The following is a 17,072-nucleotide window of genomic DNA, read 5'->3' on the forward strand; positions in this document are numbered from 1 at the left end:
TCGCCAGACGGGATCTGGGACGCCGGGTCAGAGGCGTTGATCTTGCAAGGTTGGTTTTCGGCCAAGAGACGCTCAGACGGTTGAAGTCAAGTTAAGTCGGTTAACGATCACAATTACTCTGAAGCTGTTTAGTTAAAAAGTAATAGAAGTTAAGTTAAGTCCAGTGTATTTGTTTTGCATGTAGACAAAGATCATACCTGATTTTAACTCATAATATATCATCATAAAAAGTCATTCACACACACTGACACACTACCTTGTGACAGCTCCTGTCGATGGGATCCATGGGTGTCGGTTTGGGACGGACCACCCTCACGTCTTCACTTCCACACTCCAGAGTCGACCACAGCTCCATCACCAGCGCCCGCACGAAACCTGCCACACAACATCAAGCCGCTGGTTTCAATGCCTTAAAGTTGTGATTTAAAGGGATACTTCATCCAAAATTGATAATTCACCAGTTTTCTACTCACCGTCATGCCAATGAAGGGTTTGGAGAACTTTCAGAGTCATCAAAACGCTTTAGGAGTTCCAGGGGGGGTCCGGCTGGCAACGGGTTTTCATATAATAGTCTACTTGCCAACAATGAGTACCCGGAAATGTTGAGTACCCCAAAGTTTTATGTTAGAAATATATAGTATGGGTCTCCAGTATTCAGAAACTGCCGGATGCTAACTTATATATATTGGGCAATTAGCACAATTGACATAATTAGCATAAATTAGCATAGTTGCCTATATGGGCAATATTTCAGCAAAATTGACTTGGCTGATCTGGACAATATTGGAGTGGTTTTAGGGGTTATTGATGATGCTGAATCCATTTCTGACATTTTCAAAATTCAAAATGGCTGTCTAAACCGGAAGGGACCAGATGAAATCCATCAAAATCGGCCCACTGGCGGTTTAAATCTGGTCACTACCGGTTTAGACAGCCATTTTGAATTTTGAAAATGTCAGAAATGGATTCAGCATCATCAATAACCCCTAAAACCACTCCAATATTGCCCAGATCAGCCAAGTCAATTTTGTTGAAATATTGCCCATATAGGAAATTATGCTAATTTATGCTAATTATGGCAATTGTGCTAATTGCCCAATATATATAAATTAGCATCCGGCAGTTTCTGAATACTGGGGACCCATACTATATATTTCTAACATAAAACTTTGGGGTACTCAACATTTCCGGGTTCACAATGTGGCCCTATGGGCTGGCAAGTAGACTATAATGGCGGTGGATAGAGTTCACTTTTGAATCGTCCAAAACACACACTATGAAACATCCAGATACCTCCATACTGCTCGTCTGTACTGACCCAAGTGTCCTGAAGCCGCCACATGGAAAAGTTGTTCGGAAAAAAAAAATTTGATCTCTGTTTTTAGCCTTGTTGTAGTCGTAGCTCCCAGTGGCTCTGTTGATGTTTGTGCGCATGCGCAATATTTGGACGATTCAAAAGTGAACTCTATCCGCCGCCATTATATGAAAATCCGTTGCCAGCCGGACCCCCCCTGGAACTCCTAAAGCATTTTGATGACTCTGAAAGTCCTCCAAATCCTTCCATGGCATGACTGTGAGTAGAAAATAAAAGTATGAAAAGATCTGACATTTCATCTTTAAAAAACTGGTACTGGTTTCTGTTTGTTTACACAGTTTAATTTGGAAACTTTTTTGTGACACATTGTTCAGTGGCTTTGTTGGAGAACGAGAGCGAGGAACAGTGTGGAATAATGTCCCCCAACCAGATTCAAACTATGCAAATTGTGATTATATGCCATACTGCTTAACTGCTCAGCTACCCAGATGACCTAAATATTACTATTCTACAATCACAAATCCATAATTCAATTTTACACTTCCACGCTTAGACACTGTAGAAACTATACGCTGCTATTTATAACTTTTACTATGTCTACTGTATACCTCCTCTCCACCTGCAGTAGCATTAATATGTACATGATCTGTGACTCAGACTCTGACAGCAGCAACTTGACAATTAAAATCCTCTCTTGCTTTTTCCTCATCCATTTATTCTGACACAAACAATCTGCCAAAGATGTTCCTCCCCGGGCCGTTCAAAGCCTGTTTCACCTCGACTAGACAGCAACTTAGAAGACGAGCTTTAGGCGTCACAGGTGGTGAGTGTGTGTGTATGTGTGTTTGTGTGTGTGTTTAAGCGCATTAGTACCTGAACAGTGCAGAGCCACCACCCCCGGAGCGGTCGCTGCCACCTGGGTCACCATCACCCCGTATCCAAACTTCTCACAGCGGCTCACCTGCAGAGACAGAAACACACAGACAGCCCATAATAATCCCCATATATATTTCACTTTCATCTTGGTTTAGTTAGAAATAAATGAAAGATTGAGAAACCGGATGGAAACATTAAAGATTAATGTAGAAAAACAGATGAGTTTGAATTTGAAGCAAACCGAGCTCTGTCTTGTCTTGAGAGAAATTTTTGACATTCGCGATTCAGTACACAAACTCTGCTATGACACCGGTAGAATCCTTAAAAAGCACAATATAGTGCAGTTTTAGTTCACTGAGAAGGAATGAAGTTGTAAATTGATTTCGGAGCATGCAGACACACAAGTTATTATAACACAACATCAATCAAAAGTTGGACAAAATCTAATTTTATCCCGAATTAAAGTGTAAAGCAGAGAGAGGGGCGATTACACAAGTGCACAAACAATGACTAGTAAATTAAGGCCACGGAGAATTAGCAAAGGTTTGCAGCGAGACTCTGTGTGCATTCGCAATATGAATTATGGAAAACAGTAGATATGTAAGGTATATGTAGAGCGCAGAGGTTAATAAATCAAACCCAGAGTGCAACTAGCAGCATATTAACAGGCTGCAGGCTACAGGTGAATACTAAACACAGTCCTCAGGAAAAAAAGGTGACAGGTGGTTTTTTTCCAGGAGAAGCAACAAACACCCACAGAATGAATTAGGAAAACAGACGACATAGGCCAACAGAGGGTTTTGAGGGGGGGGGATTTAAAAGATGCATTGTTGTTGTGCTGGATGGGGTGTTATGCAATACAAAAACCTAAAAATACACCATGCATATTTTATGGCACATAGAAAAATTCAGTTTGTGCTGGAAAAAAAAGCTTTAAAAGTCCCGAACAGTTGTAACTTTAACTGTAGATGTGCAATCTGACTAGAGAGACTCATTTTTCTTTTTCCCTCCTTATCGGAGATGAATCTTCAGATTTTAATATCTATTTATGATAACGATGGCCCTCTGTTGCCAAAGCTGTGATTCTCTGAGCCAAAAAGGTTCACTTCACATTTTAATTCACTGTAAATAAATCTGCTGGACTGGCAACACTGCAAAATGACTTTTTTTTTTCCAAAAAAAAAAAATCTGCTGTGGCTGTGGTGGTGTTGGACCGGCAGTAAGTCAAGCCAATGTGACAAAGGATCACCTGAACGGCGTATTACTTTGGCACATTGATAGCATCTAGAAGGATTAAAAACCCAGCCACTGCCAAAGTTAATTCTTGCGAGGCTTCCATAAAGGTGATGAAACGGCGCAATCCAGCTACAGACAGGTGACAGACTAGATGAAAAACTGGAATAAAAGTGGAGTGGAGAAATATAACGAATGCAGATCAGATTAAACGGTTAATATTCAGTAATTCTCTGTGGCATGAGTAAAAAGAAAAAAAAATGCTGAGTGTGCCCAGTTGATTCTGAAGTTTCTATCAAGAGGGAAAGATCTAAGTGACTTTTAAAGGAGGGTTCACTGGTGGGACACGAACGGTAGAAAGTCTGGTTGATGTTTCAACAGGAGCAGTGACTGAAGCAACGTCTGCATTTAGAGCTGTGTGTCAGTGATCAAGGTCGGACAATGTGGTCAACGCTGCAGCAACTCTTCCTCAGGAGTTAGAAAAAGTCAAACAACAGTCAACAATTATATAAAGGTTAGGGTTTCAGAGCCTGTTGCTTTAAATGCAAATGAACCACTGCTTGCCCCGCCCCTTCTACTGGTACCAGGTAGGGGTGGTATTATGGAAAATTTAAAACTAGTTACATCACTGGAAGACAACTGAGGGAACAGCTCATAAAACCACATGGATTTCAACCTAGGGAGCCTGAAAATTACAAATTTCTTTGTTAGTTCTCACATTTTGGGGGCCAGAAGGCAAGACAAACACCCAAATATATGGTATAGAGCCTTCAAAAAGTGATATTTCCATATTATGTCACCCATCGCTACATCCTGCTCACAAACACTTCTACATTAAAGTCCAATACTTTGTGGGAAAAAAAGAAAGAAAGAAAGTGAAGGTGGTAAAATAAACTTATCTTGGACGGCTCACATTTTAACGGGGAATTGGCTCCTAGTGCTTTTAAAACTAAACGACTCTTGGCAGCATCTCGGGATCTTTAGCACCAGTATTTCACATTAGTTGCTGCAAAGTCAGCACTGTTTGGACCGGAGATTAAAAAGCTAGGAGGAGAAGAATATTAGTAGGGAAACTCCTCTCATTGCTCACGGCTGAAGTGCCCTCGAGCAGCAGGTCACTTAACCTCCCACGAGGCCTCGCAGTGACTAAACACATCACTGTAGTCACTGTGAGGCTGAGCACTTTCCAGGAGCTACTCTGTTGATGCTAAAGACAATTTGGCTCATCAAACATAAAGGCTGGTAATAAAGATTGGGGTGAAAAAAAAAGTCAGAAAGTTGGAAAAGTGAAGATGAAACGAAAACTGGAAATGACTGCATTTGGACTTGAGTGTTTTGTTATCACCTGTAGTTTCTTAGTGAAGCGAGAGAACATGTGGGAGACACATTCGTTAATGGCTCCCGTCTGCTGCAGCAGCAGCAGGCCTTTGGGAGTTGCGGCAAAGTTCAGCAGGCTGTCCAACAGCGTTTCCTCCCAGAGGAGCCTGGGAGAAAGTCAGTGAGAAAGACACAGTGAGCTGCAGTGAGAAACACAATGTTTGACTCACTGGAAGTGAATTGTATATTTCTGTTTTTACAACAACATCATTTTCTTTGTTTAACAGTAATTCAGCCTGGATTTCCATAATGAATTTCCAAACACTGCTTCTTGGTAACTCATCACACTGATGGCAGGAAGTGGGATATTAATGAATTTAAAATGAAAACAAAGATCTTGTTTAATTTTCTGTGGCTGCGTTCCCACAACACATCTAACGCATCTGAAACGCTGTTGACAAAAGCAACAACTCTCATACTGTGATGTCAGTAACTGCTTAAGCTAGCCTTAAGCCATCTCTTGTGGTGCAGTGTCATGATTTCTCTGCTTCACACAAGTTTGTCTGCTTTAATAATTCAAACTTCTGCTTCTCTAATAGGATACGGTTTCAGTAAACCTACTGTGTTATTCATTTTCTGAGCAGAGAACAAGTGAAACACTGAGTCTGGGAGTTCAGTTTGGGAGACAATCTCCTGAACTTTGTAGTTTCCTGTGGGTGGAGACGTCTGCTGCACATATACAACACCAGTTCAGTTTAGTTCATCTGTGCAATAGGGCAAATGTGAAGTGTCTCATGGAGGAGGCCACACCTCACTGTTATAAACTAGATATGCAGTGAGCTACAGATTGAATATTTAAAGAGTAACTAAACCCCCAAACCACTTTTTTCTGCTGAAAACAAATATATTTGGGTATGAAGTAGTGTTGTGGATTGATTCTGGTCCAACTCTTGACATTTTAGTCAAAATATTTCAATTTGGTGTATTTTGTTGTGAAAATGTTAGGTGGGGTGGAGACTGACTGAGCCCCGCCCATAATCAAGGCATTTTTTGAATTTCCAGTTAGACGCACATTAGCCAAAACTGAGGGGTTTAGTTACTCTTTAACAAACACACCTTTTCAACATTTTATATCTTTAATATGTGATGCACCAAGTCAGCCCATAGTAAAACATCACACCTACTGGTTTGTGGTGTTACCACAGGGGAAGGTGGTGTCAGCTCAGTTAATCCTAGTTTATATGGTCCCCTGGCACTGGTTACATAACGGGTACAAAGGCATGTTACAGTGAGACGATTGTTTTTGTATACATATTTTTGTTCTTTACGTTATCTATCACATGGTAGATATGAGTCCATGTGTGTCTGTGTGTCTGTGTGTGTTTATAAGCTCGCTGCCATGTTTGACAAGGAGGAACAAGCCAACTGCTTAATATCCTGAGTTCCTACCAGATCCAAACAAACACAAATCTGTCTTTAAATACCCACGCTGAGCCGCCTGCTTTATAACCAATCACTACTTTAATTCCAGGGATTTGATTCACATACTCAAACTATGTGTGTGTGTTTGAGTGTGTGTGTGTAACCTCACATGCTCTGCAGTTCCTGGGTGGATGATCCAGCAGACGCCCCCGGCACCGGAGTAGGAACCCTCTCTGACAAGGAACTGGTCTAGAAATAAAGAAGATTAGTTAAAGTATTACTTTTTTTTATCTCTTTGTGTAAATGAGAGTGTGTGATGAGCTCATCTCGGGGTTTTGGGCCAGAATTATTCATATCAGGCTGCTGGATCAGTGAGAGACTTGAAGCACTTCCCTTTGGACTCATTCTGAGTGCAAATGGGAAGTAGTTATATTTTAATGTTATTACTGACTTAACCTTGCTGTTTGTTTAGTGTTAGTTTAGAGTTTCACCGTGCTGTGCAAACTGTTGTACTGATGGTGTGCAATTAGACTTTATGTTTTCTCTGGATATTGTTAATATCTAGGACTGAATAAAAAGCAATAAGGAGGAAACATGAATATGTTTGGGTTTGCATTTGTACAACATGATGGATCGGTGCAAACAAAGCGAGCCCAATAAAAACTACTCAAGTAAAATAAAATCTTCGTGATTCGACCAGATTACATATTAATACATGATAATACATCACATATTAATATTCTGGTTTTATAAACCATTTAACACCATCAGATAGCCACCATCAGCTCTTTAACTGTTTTTCTCCACACCTTAGGAGCCATGTTTGTGTCTTTATACAGGAGGTGGGCCGAGGTCAGGGTTGTAGTGATCTTACACAACGAAGAGAGATATGGGCTTGGATCAGATACAGAACATATTGTCCGACTGTGTCTGTGCAGTACGTGCAAGACGATGATTAATATTTAAACGCAGATAAAGTCTGAAGGAAGAGAAGGAGGGGAAAATGCCGACTGATGCCAGGAAGTTAATTTTTGACATGTGTGTGTTTTGGATAAGAGCGAGGTGAGACGTGCAGGTATAGGGCTGCTCGCTAAAGTGACAAACATCTACCACTGAGACGTTCATGTCGTCTCCTGCTTAGTCGCAGCAGGGTGAGTGCAGCTTTTCTAATAGCATTCATCTGTAGCTGCACTAGCTTGGAGTTCATTTTGGTTTTGGTTGCACATTCAATTGCGTTTTTGTTTTCAGTTTAATTTCATTTGTTTTTTTCAGTTTTGTTTTTGCAGAGCAGACGGCACCACTGAAGGAATTCAGTCTCTGATGCTTTGTTATGACAGAAGCAGCATGCTAAACTAAAGGAAGCAGATTACAATGGTTGGTTAAACCCCCCCCTCCCCTCCTCCATTTGCAAGAAATCGTGATGCTTTTCTTTGCTGTGGTGCATGAATAAAGAGAGAGCTCTGCATTCATCATACAAATGAAACATGACAGGAGTGTTGGAGCCAGTGAAACTGATCATTAGATGTAGACCACCCTCCATTAGATAGGGAGTCAGATATGAAGTTTTCAGCTTTCTCTGTATTTATACAATCTGCCTGGAATAAACAAGCAATTTAAAACAGCAATACCAATATTATGGTGCTAAATTGTTTTCCAATGTGTTTAATGAACGTATTTGTTGTTTTTTGTGTCTCAAATACTTTTAACTGTGAACTTGGGTGCAATTTAGGAAAGAAAAGCAAAAAAAACGCCCATATATTAAGCAGGATTAAAGATTAAAGCTATTTGGTATGTCGGATCAGTCATACCTTTTTCCATGCAGCGGCTATAGCCTTGTGCAGGCCGTAGGGTCGGAGGACCTGCAGACCCTCGCAGGTGTGGTACATCTGCCTACACACGAAGATGAACGCTCCACATAACGCATGGGATACGTCAGATTCACCCGGCGATGACAGCTCCTTATCCAGCAGCCGCAGGGTGAACTGCACAATGACGAGAGCAGCGGAGGTTCTGCAGGAGAGAGCGATATAATGGACAAAGTGAAAGACTTTTTTATAGGTAGAACGAACTGTTAGGCTACCAAAAAAAAAACCCACAGTGCAGTCCTGATCTCAATCTGTGACTTTCATTGTCTAGGTTTGACGAGTTATGGTGGAGTTAAAGTCATTTCTCTTCCCAGTTTGTCAGTGGTTTTAATGGAAGATGTTCCAGTGCAGCATTTCTCTTTTTTATTTTTCCATATTTTAAATTCAACTCAGTCTGTGTTGTCAGTCATAACTTAATTTCTTCAGTAAAAAAAAACAAAAAACTGATTGAGATCCCCAGTGTGTTCATTAGCACAGTATGGTCGGAGGTTACATACATACAGAACTGACTGGCACTGTGAAGTGCGTTAGTCAAAACCGTGTCCATATCTGGTCGTAGCCTTGGAGAGGCAGGGTATTATTTCTAATTCACAACAACAGGCTGAGGTCAACATCATGGTCAGCCAATTAAAACAGAATACCAAACTAACCTGGATACTCCGAGTGACCCTGGCTAACTTGCAGAAAACATACTTCTCTGAGTCGTTGCTGCTGCTACACTTGAGCTGATCAGATATAATCACTCTGACTGACAAAAGCAGAAACATCCTCGGGTCTAATCTGCTCTCTGTGCAGAACCAGAAGGATTGGTTATGCAAACTTGAAGCTCTATTGAAGTGTTGTGGTTCAGTCGGGGAGACTGTAATTTATTCATTACTATCAAGAATACAGAATGACAGTGTGTGTTTAATCACCGTTCAATCACAGCGTCTTACCTCTCACCGTGGGCCACGAGGAGATTCTTCTCGTACAAGAAGAGAGCTAATCCTCTGTCGGTGTTTGCGATGCGAGCCAGAACGTCGGCGATGAGAGTCAGCGTTGCCGCGGGAGACTTTAATTTGGCCTGCAGACCGAGGAGAATAAACAGACAAAATTACCCAACACAACTACAGACACGGAGGGTGGGGGGGGTCCCAGGAGGGGGGAGCAGATATTGAAAACTGAAATGACACCACTGATGGAAATGAGAAAAGGGCCTATTTCATTTTCATAAGCGACGGTTTCACTGTTTCAAAAAAGTTTGTGAAAAGGCAGACGAGGGACTGTCCTGCTGTGACAAGTTCACAGCCACTCTGGCAGTATGTTTCCTTCTAATTTAATATCTATAACGAACACATGGAATAATGATACAAACTCTCATAGTCACAGATATCTTTCAATCTGGCCATCGAACTTTAATCTAGCAGGTTGAAAAAGTTCCTGAAATACAATAGACCATTACGGTAGAATAAGACTAAATACCAGTATTATAAAAGTAGGGCTGTTAGAGTTAACACAATAATCACACTTTATGCAAATTCCTTTTAATACCACTTTTTTCTCTGACATGCAATTAATGCAATTCCAAAAAATCCAAACGGCAAGTTCAGCCTGAGTTACCACTGATGTATGTTTAGCCCTTATTAAATACTAGAAAAACTATATCCCTATAAGGTACATTTTGAACAAATAAAAATGTTGAGTTTTATTTGTAATTAATTGTGATTAACTATGGAGGCTCATGCAATTAACAAATTACATTTATATTAGTCTTAACATTTAAAGTCTGCTTCTGTCTAATTGTATTCTATTTCAATTGTTTTTATCGCCATGATTAGTTGTACGGTTAATGTTTCCTTGATTAGTGAAAAATGAGTTAAATTAGTGTGTGTGTGTGTGTGTGTGTGTGTGTGTGTGTGTGTGTGTGTGTGTGTGTGTGTGTGTGTGTGTGACCTGCTGTCCACTGAGCAGAGCTAGAACCGGAGCCAGCAGCGTCTCTATGACAGCGGCCTGGTAGAGACACTCTGCAGCACACTCGCTCCTCTCACACAGCATCCACAGCGCCTCCATCACCAGGCCGCTGGGCGACAGGGAGTCTGAACACACAAACAAATACACACATCAGCCTTTTTTCTTTCTTTCTTGTTTTTCAAACTCAGCGGCGGTGCATGTGTATTCATTCATTCAGTGATATTTATATCCTTTGAGACTGACGGGGAACAAGCAGCACGACGTGTTTACTGTCAGTCAGGATCCTGGGAATCTAATCTGGTCAAAGTAGCTTTAAGCAGAGCAGAGCAGAGCTGCTGCTTCTGTGCATTTGGTGTTAATTTCCTTATTTGTAGGCTTCATGTGGGGGAGAAATTTACATGATTTACCTTTTTGATCTATGCAAATATTAAATAGGATGATTAAGAACACATATTTACACAAAATGATCTTGTATAACTAATCTTAGATAAGATTCAGTAACGTTCAATACCTGAATTCTTAAAACATGTTGAATACATTTATTATCTGTAGTTGAACTCAAGGAAAAAAGAGAAAGGATGATACTATTACTCAGATATTATCAAATATGTGTCACTCTCGCTACGTGCAGGATGTGATCTTCATCAAACTTCCAGTGAAATATTATATAAAACAGATCTCTGACTTGCTGGGCGTGACTCACTGCAGCAGTCAGAGGAGACGATCCCCAGACAAAGTCAAGGTGGGGAACATATTGATCACCGGCCGCTGCGAGCGAAATTCATGAGAACGAACGAGGCAATAAAGCAAAGGGCTTGAAGGAGACGACCCGTAGTACCGCATGACTCGGTGCAAGGTTAAAAGATAAAAGATATGGTCTGAGGAATGCTGCTCCGCCTCACAGGGAGGGCCACCGTGTTCCCAGATTCCAGACTTTAAAGTCGGGGGAAAGGAGATAGGAGGAAATGCTGAAACCACTGACGCTGTTTATGTTAGTGTGTGTGTGTGTGTGTGTGTGTGAGTGTGTGTGAGGGTGTGTGAGATTCACCTGTGTGTGACGCATCACTGCGCGGGGGCTTGGGGTGTTGGTACATGATGTAAATCAGCGTGACGACCAGGTCCGTCAGGCTGACTGGCTCTGAAAACACACACACACACACACACACACACACACACACACACACACACACACACACACACGACGAGTAAATGAGTAAATGATCCTGGTGATTCAGAGCTGAGACAGAAACATTAAACATAATAGTTACAGCTGAACTGAGGAGGAAATCAAAGTTTTGGCAGCCATGGAGACGAGGGGGTGTGTGATTCTCAAGAACTATCACAATAATTACAATATATTTCCTGGACAGGTTTCTACTAACTTACAATGTATTTCCTTTTTTTCATATTTTCCACTATTTTCTGAAAGTTTCTAAAAGTTTCAAAGCATCAGAAAACCAAGTGAAGACCATCATTGTGGTAGGATGGTGGACTCCTGCTGTGGCTGTAACGTTACTGAAAACAAATACACTGTTACGTCACAAACTAAAAAGACTGTGTGTCTGTTATGATATTTTGTACATATAGCTTTTGCTGTATATGATGTAGCTATTTGTTCATACTACATATTATTCATTTGTACATATTTCTTCTCACTTGTAAAGACTTTTTCTCAAGTTATGTGAATATTTACTCAAATCGTTTCAATTTTATTCTCTTATTTTTCTATTTATATTGTGTCTTAATGTGTGCTGCTGTAAAACAATAATTTACCAGCCTTAATCTTAAAAAGTAAAGTCTGAACTGCTAAAACTGTGTCAAGTTACCAAAATAGATCTTTCTTGGCCCAGTTCTGATGTTTCATAACTTGTTCAGTGGTGGTCGTGTTAGATCCTTCCTTGCCATGGCCATGTCTCTGAGCACTGAACACCTTGTACTTCTGGACACTCAGTTGGCACTGGAGGATGATGGGTTCCTGGTAGCTTCACGTTAATTATTTTCAAGTCTTTAGCCGTTATTTGCGTCTTTTTATCTCCACACATTTCTTGCGACCATTTTGACTACTGTACTGTATGTGCAACAAAACATTTGATTTTTCAGTGATCACGCTCCAATAATTTAGCTACTTTTAAGAGCGCTGCATCTATCTGAGAGGCATTTTACAATTTTTGACTTTTCAGAGTGTGGTAAATCTCTTTTTTGGCCCATTTTGTCAAAGGTAAAGAAGTTGCCTAATAATTACTCACACCTTAATATAGGATGTTAAACCTCATAATGCTTAAATACAACAAATATTCAAGTTTATACAGGTTGAAGTTGAAAAATATTCATAAAAATGATAATAAGGTCAAAATACTCACTTGCCTAATAATTGTGCACACAGTGTATAATATAAAACACTGCCGCTCTAAATGTGGTAAACAAAACTGACACAGTAGTGATTCAATTGTAAACAAATTGGGAAAAAAGAAGAACCTAAAAGTGCAATTTATTAAAAATAGAGGCCTGTTATGTAAAAGACTTCCAAATACAGTAGCTGCTGACCACAGGTCAATTAGTTTGTGACTGCAATAGAAACTGATCGAGAAAGTGACGACTACTATGACACATACGACGGGTGAGAGTCTGACTTTGGCCACTCTGAGGTGTGGAGAGACTCATCAGTGAGTCTCCACCTCCAGATGGATATCAAATATTCCAGCGTCACTGAGTTTATTGTCTCCAGACTCACCTAGACGGAGAGTGAGTAATGGCTAATTAAAGAAGGTTAAGTGCAGCGACAGCAGACGATGAGTCTCCTTTAAAGGTCTGACCAAGCATCAATAACGTTACATAACTTTATCAGTGATTAAGGTGGGGTTAGGTGGGGTGGACAGGGGGGAAATCATTACGCAGGAGAATTGCAGGGAGTGGTATCATGCTCAAGCTGATCGGACACATTCTTATGTGATATTATCTGTAAAGATTGAAAGGCTGCTATTCATCCCCTTAACCACAAGTCATCCATTTAAACTTCTTTGGCTCTGTGTTACATAAGACTGAATCAACTGGAATGATAAACCACACACGCAGTGGCGGATGTTATAAAAGAGTGTATAAAGAACTATTTTCGTACCTTTGCGCTTCCTCACTTTGATGGGAAAGAGTTTTCTCCCGTTGGTGTAGATGAGGAGTTTTCCCAGGATGCACAGGGAGTGGACAAAGAAGGCATATTCAAGCTCCTTCCCTGAGTAGACGCTCCTTTGACCTGAAACTGAAAATAGAAACAGAGAATAAAAATGAAATTACACATAAAGCATCTAGATTTCTTTTCAGTTTCCATGTGGTTGACTGTTTAAGGAAACAGAGCTGAGAAAAAAACAGAGATGAAAGTAAAAGAAATCCATGTTTGTGACTTTGATCAGCTGGCATGCACATAACATTAAAAAAAATATTAAATTAAGGACTTTAGGTGTTTGTAAAGTGTGTAAAAATGATTCTGCAACATCCTAATATGCTAATTACCTCCTATGAAACTACACTGAATGCCCTTGTTGTGATGTTGTGGTGCACAAACAGCTTCAGTGACAGGAGACTGACAGGTTGGGAAAAAAAGAGTGTGTGGTAACCGTGCAGTGCACAGCTCAAACAACTCTTTTGTAAAGAGTGTGTATCAGTTGTGAGGGGTTGGGTGTGTGTGTGCGTATCTCTGCTCATCCAAGACAAAGTCAAAATGTTGAGTCTCCAGGAGCCGGCTGTCTCACAGGAGATAACACCCCGAGACCGACACGACGCCCCCCCCCAACACACACACACACACACACACTCCATCCGGCGCTGCATTCACCCTCGTTTTAATGAACTTTCACACTTTAATGTGCAACAACACGCTGCTGGTGATTATTACTCTGAATATTCATTTTGCTAAATTAGATTAAATACTGTAAAGAAACAAACAACAGACCATCACTGGGTGAAGAGGTTTGTGAGAAACTGTTTCTAGGTACTGCAGTGAATGTAATAATAACATACAGTATGTCATTGTTATTCTAAACAGGTGTAGTGAGGCAGCGCTCGACCTCGGGAGCATAAACACAACAAAATAATCTTTAACTCAAAAGTTTCATTCACCAGCCACATCTCACTGCCTGACTCAGCAAATCAACTCACTCCTATAGAGCCGTGGTTCAGTTGTACTTTATTATTTTCACCAAGTCTTCTTCCAAACAAAAGTTCAGAACATTCGGTGTTGCTCACAAAAAAACACATTTTGTGCCTCTTTCAGATCTAACAGATGAGCTCAACACATTTTCTTCCTCATAAAACATTCGCAAAAATTCAATAATTTCACTCCTTCCTGTTTCTAAACCTTTGGGAAAATATGTTTAGTTTCATTTCATCATTTCGAAGTACAGTAACTGAACTTATAAGTAACTATAACTTAAATATATTCTGTATTTTCACCTTTTGAGGCAGAAACTGTTGAGTCGGTGCCCTGACTAATGTAATTATAATGAAGCGTCTGGATTTCATTCCAGTTTCCATATGGTTGATTGTTTGAGGGAGAAAAAAAATGAAATGAAAGTTAAAAAAAAACATCTTTGTGTCTGATTACAAACTTTTGATGAAATTTTGATGCATTAACAGTCAGCTAGCATGCACATAACATTAAAAAAAATAGTAATTAAGGACTTAAGGTGTTTGTAAAGTCTGTAAAAATGATTCTGCAACATCCTAATATGCTAATTACCACCTATAAAACTACACTGAATGCTCTTGTTGTGATGCTGTGGTGCACAAACAGCTTCAGTGACAGGAGACTGGCAGATTGAAAAAAAAATGTGACTAATGTTGACCCACCTGTTGCTACAACCAGAAAATGAGACGAGCAGCAGACGATATGAAACATTGATTAAATATGTATGTGACGCTTGTGAAATAATATCTACTGTATAACTTGACTTTTACACCCTATTAAAATGAACACACCACAGTGCTGCTGTGTTTTCTACCTCTCTAAAACGTTTGATACGTGATTCATTAGCATCCAAACAACAGAAGCAGCCGAATCCAGTTCTAACTTTTTGTTTTTGTTTACAGTCTCTGTGCCTTGACTATACTGTATAACGAACACTTTGAGCAAAATCGCTTATAATACTTGTAGAGACGCTCCATCTTGACTGATTCACCCACAGCTTAATCATGTAGTCAAATCTTCCATTAAGAGTCCATTTTTGTATTTCTCTGAACTGTTTTAATATCTGCTTTGTTTTTTTTGTTTCTTCTTTCTGCTGATTTTCTCTGCACGACTCTGTTTTAATGACTGCAGGAGCAACGTGCACACTTTTTCACAGACTGAATAAATGATGACTGCAAAGTCTAGTAGGTCCTAATACATTTAACACCCAGAGGCCTCAAATGAAGCATTACTTTCTCATTAGGCTTTTTTAAAGAGTTGTTCGGCACAACATTTTTTTCTTTTTTGAGTATTGCAGCATTACTGCAGATGTGCTGATGTTTACCACACACAGAGTTAGTGATTAGTGTTCAGATGTGCTTGATGGAGTTCATAAACCTGTTGAGGAAATCATGTGTTTATGGACTGTTTTCCTTACCGCTGCTCTGCTGCTCCGCTGACTGGAGATCAGCCGTCTCGCTCGTGAAGCGTTCACAGGATTCGCTGTAGTGGATACACTGCTGCAGAGCTGCCACGATCTGAAAACAAACAGATAAAAAAGAAATAAAGGGATGAAAATGATGCATGTTGGTACAGAGACTGAAAAGGGTCGACACAATGGAGCCAATGACTCGTCTACAACTGAAGATGGGCACTTTCGAACAGAGGTGAAACTTTTACTCTGTATTTGGATGACTGATGGGTTATTATAAGATTGTTGTGTTTCTCTATGATTTATATTATACTGTTATAATTCCCCTTGGTACAAATATCTATTTTCCATGTGATTTACTTCATGGTATTTCTATTGCATTGTATTTACTTGTGTTTTAATTCATAGGATCCTATGTCAGTGAATGTTTTGTTTTCTGGGAAAATTAAAATATCTTTTTTTTTTCTTTTTCTTTATATTTTTGGGGCTTTTTCACCTTCAAAGGAATAGTTCACCAAAAAATGTAATACACCCTAATGCTGATGAATACTCCGAGGTAGTTTTTTATTCCTCAAAGTGCATCTGGAGGGGCGTTCAAAACTTTATATGAGAGTATTAGGACCCGACACAAAAACGTCAATAAAACTACACAAAAACCATTTAATATTCCTCCACACTGCTCGTCCACTGCAATCCAAGTGTCCTGAAGGGATATAGTTTACTCGAAATAACGTCATTTAGGACATTTTTTCCTTTAGGACACTTGGATTGCTGCGGCCGAGCGGTGTAGAGGAATATTTCAAGGTTTTTGTGTAGTTTTATGGACCTGTTTGTGTCGGCCCTGCTCCACCAACCGAGCAAAACGACACCCCAGAAAAATCAAAATATCTAAATAAAGAGTAAAAAAAAAAGAAAAGAAAATGATGCATGTGGTTTTTGGTTGAAGCGAGTTGACTGAAGTTACAGCTGCTGCTCCGCTCAGTCGAATTTAGATGCTGCTGTGAACAGGCCAGAAACAACAGGCTCACTGGGGATTTCAGTCGATGCAACCTGCTCTTATCGAGCCTCTTAATCAAGACTTTTACGATCGCTCTGCAGAAAGTTTGAGCTGTGATTCCACACTAATCCTCTCCAAAGTCAGCGTCAGAGTTGAGAGGGAGGTTTTAGGATTACACAATCAATTCTTAAATGCCAAACTACTTAGTCGACCATTGTGCCCCCTTTTTTCTCAAAGACTCCTGCATTGACCTGCGCTTCTTTGTGCCAGTCGGTGCAGGAGTGTGAGTTATGCATGGTGTGCAGTTTTAGTGAATTTAGAAAATCCACAAATACTGTACATGGGTACGGATACGAATTTCATAGCGTGCATGGGTTAAAAACAGCTATCTGTTTTTATTCTGAATATATATCCTGAGAAAGAAGAGTTCAGCTGCTCTCTGAGGCCCAAGGATGGAACCAGGAATGTAAAAAAGGAAGACGTTTTCCAGCTGGAAAGAAACTACCATC

General features: G+C 40.1%; 1 protein-coding gene across 6 annotated transcripts in view; it reads right to left on the bottom strand.

Annotated features, from left to right (window-relative positions):
* tbc1d32 (TBC1 domain family, member 32) overlaps positions 1-17,072 on the bottom strand; it is a 104,883-nt gene that overhangs the window by 62,558 nt on the left and 25,253 nt on the right. For all 6 annotated transcript variants that reach the window (XM_085770337.1, XM_085770336.1, XM_085770335.1 and 3 more), the window contains exons 12-21: positions 15,573-15,672; positions 13,094-13,231; positions 11,027-11,116; positions 9,961-10,103; positions 8,964-9,091; positions 7,972-8,173; positions 6,333-6,412; positions 4,770-4,908; positions 2,189-2,276; positions 257-375 (exon numbers count right to left, since the gene is read on the bottom strand). In XM_085770337.1, the coding sequence (XP_085626463.1) occupies positions 257-375; positions 2,189-2,276; positions 4,770-4,908; positions 6,333-6,412; positions 7,972-8,173; positions 8,964-9,091; positions 9,961-10,103; positions 11,027-11,116; positions 13,094-13,231; positions 15,573-15,672 (1,227 nt within the window). The remainder of the gene's footprint in view (positions 1-256; positions 376-2,188; positions 2,277-4,769; positions 4,909-6,332; positions 6,413-7,971; positions 8,174-8,963; positions 9,092-9,960; positions 10,104-11,026; positions 11,117-13,093; positions 13,232-15,572; positions 15,673-17,072) is intronic.

This window comes from Trachurus japonicus, chromosome 24, assembly GCF_045865225.1.
Source record: "Trachurus japonicus isolate A0001 chromosome 24, Traja_1.0".
In the NCBI taxonomy this organism is placed as follows: domain Eukaryota; kingdom Metazoa; phylum Chordata; class Actinopteri; order Carangiformes; family Carangidae; genus Trachurus; species Trachurus japonicus.